Source organism: Cynara cardunculus (genome assembly GCF_001531365.2).
Source record: "Cynara cardunculus var. scolymus isolate 2C chromosome LG 15, CcrdV1, whole genome shotgun sequence".
NCBI classification, from domain to species: Eukaryota; Viridiplantae; Streptophyta; class Magnoliopsida; order Asterales; family Asteraceae; genus Cynara; species Cynara cardunculus.
This window is the reverse complement of record NC_037542.1, coordinates 7,404,373-7,412,741: the sequence shown is the minus strand read 5'-3', so window position 1 is coordinate 7,412,741 and position 8,369 is coordinate 7,404,373. Positions and strand designations below refer to the sequence as shown.

The 8,369-nt window shown below is 32.9% G+C and overlaps 1 protein-coding gene across 1 annotated transcript; it reads right to left on the bottom strand.

Annotated features, from left to right (window-relative positions):
* Positions 1 to 3,515: 3,515 nt before the first annotated feature.
* On the bottom strand, positions 3,516 to 5,487 carry LOC112528252 (ninja-family protein AFP3-like). Its single transcript, XM_025139240.1, has 2 exons — positions 4,568 to 5,487; positions 3,516 to 4,032 (listed from the first exon to the last, which is right to left on the bottom strand). The coding sequence occupies exons 1-2, from the start codon at positions 5,229 to 5,231 to the stop codon at positions 3,683 to 3,685; spliced, it is 1,014 nt and encodes a 337-aa protein (XP_024995008.1). The 5' UTR covers positions 5,232 to 5,487; the 3' UTR covers positions 3,516 to 3,682.
* Positions 5,488 to 8,369: the final 2,882 nt, after the last annotated feature.

Here is an 8,369-nt window from a genome sequence, read left to right as displayed (position 1 = left end):
CTATATATATATATATATATTATAAAATATTTAACAAAAATTCTTAAAAATCATTTCATATGCATTAAGTATTGTTTATTAATGCATATTACTTAAAATTCAAGATTACAAGTAAATTGTGTGTATGTACAACTTATTAAAGCTACATATTTGAATTTGTGTAACTAAGTGCAGATAAACATGATCAAATACTTGATAGGTATCTCATTTTAAATGTAAAAAATCTATAATATATTTAGAATAATCATTGAATTCTTACAAAATAGTAAATATTGTCTTTCTAAAAACAAAACTAATATCATCAAACCAACAATAAATGACTTCACTATCAAATCAAACTTAAATTATAATAAAAAACTGAATTAAATAAATTATACAAAAAAATAAGAACTTTTAAACATTTAATTTGATATTAAAATCGGTACATTTTTTTTTTTTCAAAATTTTATGATACCTTCAAATTTATATTTTATTCAAAAAACAAAACATTATCGTTTTTTCAGTAGTACATAAAATCGTATTATAATATCGACGGAGACAAAATAAAACGAAACATTAAAATCGAAATGTATCTCGATGTATTGCACGAGTACCCTTCTAGCATACACACACACACATATATATATATATATATATATATATAATGATACACATGGAAAAGATTAAGAGAGAATTATGAAAAAAGAACTACAGAACCATGAATAAAAACCGATGAAAAATGTATATTAAATTGGATGTAAAATTAAAGATAATAAACTACAAAAAAAACTCATGAAAAAGGTATATGAAAACTGGCGTATTTTGTTTCACTCCAACTTTTGATATACTTTACCGATTTTCTATGTAACTAATTAGAAAAAAATATGTTTATTTTAAAAGGAAGGTGGTTATAACAACTTTTTAACCGCTAGATCATCTCAATCTAACGATATTGGATTGACTATTTGGTTCCTTTTTTTACTGGTCTCTCTCGATCTCACTCCATGTTATGTACACTACGAAACACATTCTGACGGATTTTATAGCTAGAAAACACTATTTTCGGTGGAATATCTGACAGATTGACCATTTCTGGTAGATTATGGCCGTTGGAAATCCGCCACTGATATTTTTCTAAAAAAATTCAACTTCCTTGACTTAATTAATTAAATTAATAATTAAGATTAAATTATATGCGGATTTCCGGGTCCGTCAGCAATTATTCAGCTGGTAATTAATTGTTTAAATAATTATTTTTTTAAATAAAATAAATTTACAGCCGGATTTATCCATCATTAACCTGTCAATAACTTAGAACTTTTTATTAAAAAATTACAGTTAATTTTATTTGAATTTTCCTATACAAATAGACATATTTATATGTTAGTTGTATACCCTTTGCAATACAGCGGGACGTAGAATTTTATTATGAATTGTAGATAAACAATAAAGAGGAATATAGTAAAAGAATTACATTAATATCTTATTTCATGTAGCCATAACCATTCTCCAAATTTCCACCATTTTATCTTCAATCCTCATCCTAACCGAGCTTCTGTTAGATCTGATCTGATGCAGCTATAAAACATACACTTTCTTTAATCTGATAAAACCCCAAATTCAGTTGAGTAAACAACAGATAAAGCTCACTGACTACGTATCTGATCTAAAACCATTGAAAGAAAACATAACTAGACAAAAATGATGTTCACTCTGTATATATGTTTGACAATGATCCAAATTTAACTCTGTTTAATGTGATTACTTCAAATGGAGCTACATGTTCCCAACGATGATCAAAATCACAACTACGTTCCGACTCATAAAAAACATGTAAATGATCTAAGCATGGCTTACAAAGAAGTCATGGTTGGCAACTTCTACCACAGTTCTATGTAATCATAACAAGTAATGTTTAACAGCTGAGATATCTTGAACAATTGGCCTAAATAAAACTCACACAGACATTAAAAAAACTGTTATACAGATAAAGCAGCAAAATAGGGACGGAACCAGTTACACAGTTGGTGACCAATTGCTTATATAACAAAGAATCATCGGTGCAATTATCCAAGTATGAGTGTTGAGATACATCAGGATTCACACGTATCATCTAATTTCCACCTTCCTGAAACATATACAAGGGTGATGTAGCCATGTTTGTAGCAAAACTATTATGGAATTAGCCAAGACAACGTAAATATCCAATTTATGTCTAAGAAACATACGATCATATTAACTCTCAATAAATTAAACAGAGAGTGAATTAATATATGTTATATATAATCTTAGAAAAAAGTTGAATTGGATTACATGATCTTTGCATAGAATATATTCATTCTTAGCTTGATCAATGACTCAAGAATTATATGATACAAGAAGGGTATTCGTACAATGCAGCGAGATACATCTCGATTTTAATATTTTGGTTTTTTTTTTGTCTCGGTCGATGTTATAAGAAATTGAAAAAAAATATATTGATATTAGTACCAAAATGACTTTAAAATTTCTCTTTTTTGTGTATTTCTTTAATTCGTTTTTTTGATTTAATAATATATTTTTTATAAAAATAATAATTAAGTATTTTGATTTTAATAAGTATTTTTTTTATAAAAATGATTATTCTAATTATCTTTTAAATTTTTTATATTTAAAATGAGATGTTTATCTTCAATTTGATTATGTTTATATGCAGTTAGTTACACGAATTCAAACATGAAACTTTAATATGTTGTACTTACGCAAAATTTACTTGTAATCTTGAATTTTAAGTAATATGCATCAATAAGCAGTACTTCATACATAAAAAATGGTTTTTAAGAGTTTTTGTCAAATGCTTTATAATATAGTATTGATAATTTAAAATTATAAAATTATATATATGTTATATATAATTTAAAATTATAACACACACACACACACACACACATATATATATATATATATATAAATGATGGGAAAGATTCAAACGAGAACACCTCATTTTACGAGAATGCGAGAATACCCTTTTACTATAGACAATCACATGTGATACTATTATTCCATCACATATGATACACATGTAATATTAAATCAGAGATCCAGGCGATTTTCGATGCAATCTTGGTTACGGGCCAAGTCGCACTTACACCACTAAGTCCACTCGCAAGTATTATCACATGTGATAAGCAAGACCATCACATGTGATGCTAAATCATAGACGCAGACAACATTTGGCGCGGCCTAAGTCGTAGAACACATCGTCCGCACATCACAGGATCCCCTCACGCGTATTTATCACATGTGATAAGGGTGTTATTGTGTTCTCGTAAAATGAAGGTGTTTTCGTTTGAACCTCCACCTATAAATGATATATATATATATATATATAATTTAAACATGATTTTAGTATAAAATCATGTGTGATTCAAATATTTCGTGATTTCTTATATGCTTACTGTTTTTTGTATATATGAACCTGACTCTCTATATATACGTATATCTATCTATATATATAGAGAGAGAGAGAGAAATCCGTTAAGCCATTTCTCTAAACGAATTGCTAATCCTTATAATTCCATTAATATATAAACTACAATCCCCATACAGATGTTATATGCTTTTTATCCAAGGATCATTTATCCAAGCTCAAAATCGATAACAATTAATACTATACAAACATCTAAACACATCCATTAAACAATCAACACCCCCATCTTCATCATCAAGAAAACGATGAACTGGGTTTCACTACAATATGTTTCAATGGATGATCGACATCGGTTCCGCCCGCATGCTTCACAAACTCCGCCGGCGACAAAAAGCTCCCATGACAAACGCACATTATCTTCACTTGTTCCCCTCTTCCATACTTGTACAAAATTCCTTCGATTACCCTCCCGTTTGGACCGTCTCCTTGGGTGAAAACGCACGGCATCTCCTCTATTGAACACGACCCGATCTCTTTCCCTTGTTTCTTGGCCGGAGCCTCCCCCTCCGGTGGGTTAGAACCGGTTGCATCATGGCTCTTTCGTTCTTGTAGCGAGCTTGTTTCACCGCCATTACCACTTGATCCTGAATTAAGCATATCAGATAATAAATTATAACAACGAAAATCCCACATTTGTTAATATGTTCTTAAACGACACTCGTCATCTTTTAACTCGGTATTAGTTGTTACGAACTCTCCTCGTCAAGAACCGTCAAAAGATGATCTTCTTTTTTATGGCATTGACAGAGGGACTGAATTGTCATTCAAGTAAAGTTGAAGGACTGCGAATTCAGAATGAAAAAATCAAAGGACTGAATTGTTATTTAAGTAAAGTTTAAGGACTATTTATGTTCAACCTTTTCTCAAAGATGAAATGGTGTAATTCAGACCAATGTACAACTTCTAATGCATAATGTACATGTGATGAGAGCATTTAGGATCGGATTTGATCATTTTAAGGATGGGAAAAAGAGTTTTACCAACCAACAATTAGGGCATCAAAGAGGAAATATAAATCAACTTCACCACCTTAACAAAAAAGCACGTTTTTATATATGAAAAAGTACAAATAACAATGCATAAAGTACAATAAAGCAATGCACATTTTATTATCGTTACCTTGCCGGTGCCTACTCTCAAACTCTGACATACTCCCTTGCGACTCCATCGACGTCTGCGACGACAACCCGCCACCGCCACCTCTGGTTGCACCGCCACCGGAATAAGCATCGGTTGCACCACCTGATGCCCATTTAGTCGACCGGAACGGCGGTCCAGCAGAGGATCCCACGCGGCTCATGGCTGCCACGTACTCATCTCTCTCCCCCTTGGTCAAATTTCTTTGCTTCTCCGACCGGCGTCGCTTGGCGGCTAGCCTCCTCAAGCTCTGAAGCTCCTTTCTCTTTCTCCATTCCTCCTCCGTCTCCACCGGCAAGGATGACGTCCTGATAAGGCCGGCATAAGACCGACCCGGAACCGGATTGCCGTGACCACCACCCAAAACGTCGTCGTCTCGCACCACAGGCAAAATCGTAGCAATTGAAGATGACCTCATCAACTTAGTATTACTCTTGTCAACACCAAATCGTCCCCCTAACGACAACCCCAGATTCAACTCCACCTCCTCGCCGGAAACCGAACCCAGATCTTCTTCTGGATCGGATCTTCTCGGAGCTCCGGCACCGGAAGTACCAACTGTAAATCTCTGTAACAAATCTCTTGGAAACATGCTCTTTGTCTGTATAGATAAATTTTCCATCCCATTGTTTGTTCTTTCGCCCATACCGCACACAAAATAGAAATTAAGATTGAATCTGTTAGACTGCTAACTTAGTAAAATCAAATTGAAACACTTCATGATCTGATTCGAAGAACCCGAGATTGGGAAACTTGATTACAATCCGCATCTTCTTACGGTAATCAAATTATTTCTTCAGGAGCGATGAGATTGATAAGAGGGAACAAATGGGTTTAATCGGAAATAGTGAGACAAGCAATCGCCGGAAACAATGGATGAAAGGATATTTGGGGGGAGAGAGGGAGAGAGAGAGAGAGAGAGAAGGGGAGGAGAGAGAGAGAGAGAGCAAATCAGGAAGAGATTCGTGGGGAAGGAAAAAGAAAACAGGACAACGAAAGAAGGAAACATGAAATTTACATTTGTGCCCTTGATCTTATAAGTGATTGTGTTTATTTGATCGATAATTTCTTGATTGACAAATACGATCCTAATTAAAGCCCTGTAAATGACAAGTAAATTGCTTTAAATCTCACGATCACTGGACGAGATACGTTCTTTAGAATCTTTTGTTCTTTAGGAAGGTGAAGATTGTGCGTATGCAACTATATGACAAAATAAGTAACAGGTTGAATATGATATAAACTGTTATATGCATCGACGTCAGTATCAAGTCAACTACTGCTATAACAGTCTACGCTTTACGTCAACATGTTCTTACTTTTTGTTACGTAATGACCATTTTTTTTATCAATATCACTATCGTTGTAACATGGTATAGGCTACCAACTCACTACTTGTTGTAAGCTTGTATACCAACATAAGACTCGTCAACGTCATCATTAAACCTGCTTTCTTTCATGACACAATCAAAGACCTTGTTGAACCAACCATGTGGATCTTACAGTTTTTATATAACAAAGTTTGAGGCAGATATATAATAAGATGATACAGGATTCTGTCTGTTCAGTTGCCAACGATATCAAGAAATCTATTAAAAAAACAAAAGTCAGAGAGAGTGAGATACGACAAGAAAGGTCGTTTACGCGATAAGCGCTGATAGAGATATGAATGGAGATCAAAGTATGATGTAGTAAGAGGAAGTTATGGACATGGAAGGGTGTTTGGTGTTAATTTTGAAATTTAAAAGGGGGAGATGTGTAAGAAATTGAAAACCAAACAACAAAATGAATGAATGGACGAAAATGCCCTTTAGGAAGAAGGTGGGGGACATAAAGAAAGGACAAGTGGCAGAGACAAGAGAGGGGTAGTGGTGACACGTTGGGTCTTGATTGATCATCAAAGCTTCAGAATCATTGATACTTTAAATTATCGTATTTAAGTTTTGTTACTTCTCTTGTACAAAAGAAATTTAATAATATACAAATCTTTTAATACCATTTACAATTTCCATTTTTCTATTTGTTTTTTAATTCTCATTTTTTTTATTACATTTTAAATGCATCTATAAATAAATTACATAATTTGAAGAGGACGACCACACAAAACACCTCCTTGACTTCATTAGTTATAAAGTTAAAACATTATAACCACAAAGGTGGAGTCCGACTCGTTTGAGTTTAAGTTTCAAAGGTCAAAAATGACAGTAGGCATCAGGTTCAAATTTAAAGAGGAATAAAAATCTTTTTGTGGTTACGGAGATTCAAATGAGACGACTTTGTGGATGATCGTCCTGGAATTAGTCGGTTCGCATAACGGATTAAATATTTAAGTTGATAGAAAAAGTTGAAACATTCTTTAAAAAGGAGAAAATGAAATTCTCATCATATGTTTTTCACCATTCAAGTTGGATTACTATTAAGGGCTGTTTGGCAGTTGCTGAATGATTTAGTGCAAAATAGTTAAGTGGTCAGAATGATTAAGAGGGCCAGAAGGGTTAAGTGTTGAATGAAATAATGTTGTTTGGTAACTGTTCTCTGAATGACAGTAAATTATCATTTTAACCCTCAGTGCATAAACCCATGAAATTTCAACATACAGTGCATAAACCTATGAAATTTCAGTGCACATACAGCAGGCTTGTGAAAAGATAAAGCATAACCCCATGAAATTTCAACATACAGTGCATAACTCATAAAATTTCTGTTGGTTTCCTGGAAAATCAAATACCATGGGGTATAACCAGGCTTGATAATCAATAACAGTGGGTATAAGTTTCCTGAAATTTATGTTTGTTTCCTGGTATTTCAAGATCTGTTGTTTCAAAATACAGTATAACAATGAGGTAGAATAATACCTGAAGTGAGGAAAAGGATGGAAGCGACTGGCGACGAGCGACGGCGACGAGAGGCCACGACGACAGACGGAGAAGACAGACGGCCTTGGAAGAAGCCGACGTGAGACCTGCTGGAAGAAGAATACTGACCGACGATCGTAGGGTGGGGGAGGCGATTTGCAGACCGGCGACGAGAGGGTGGGAGGAGGGGCTGTGAGCGACGTGTGAAGAAAGCTTGGGAGAGAAGACAAAGTTGGAAAAAGAACAATCTAAATGGTTTAGAGAAGCCCCAGATGCAAAATGGTTAAGAAGGGTAGTGTAATCATTAAGAGCCTCTTTTTTTTTTTTTGCCAAACAACCTTGACCTTTTACCGATTAAGATGTTGGCTCTTAATGGTTACAAACAGCCCCTTACTTTATATAGATTATTTTTTAAATAAATTCCATAATAATAAATGTTAAAATTTTCAAAATAAAAAATCTTTTAAAATTAAATTAAATTATTTTTAGAAACTTTGACTTATTTTCAATTTTAAATAATTTATGTTAAAACTACTTTGACTATGTGTCGAGTGAATTATTATAAATAAACTAATGTTGTTAAATTGGGAAATTCTAATTTTTTTGTTTTTTGTAGAATTTAAAACATTTCACGGTTTGTCAAATAGTATTTGAAGTATTTTACGGTTACATAAATATTAAATACTAGCTTTTCAATTATGTATTCAAATAAATATTCATTAATGGTATATTTAAGCAATTTTTAACATATTTTTTAAAATGTAAACACTAAGATTTTAAACGCTCACGATAAAAAAGATGTTTAACTATTTATTTTAAATTTGCATTTTAAGATTAAATGAGAATTAAAAATGCATCAAAATAATCACTTGCACACGTGGTATATATATATATATATATATATATATATATATATATATATATATAGG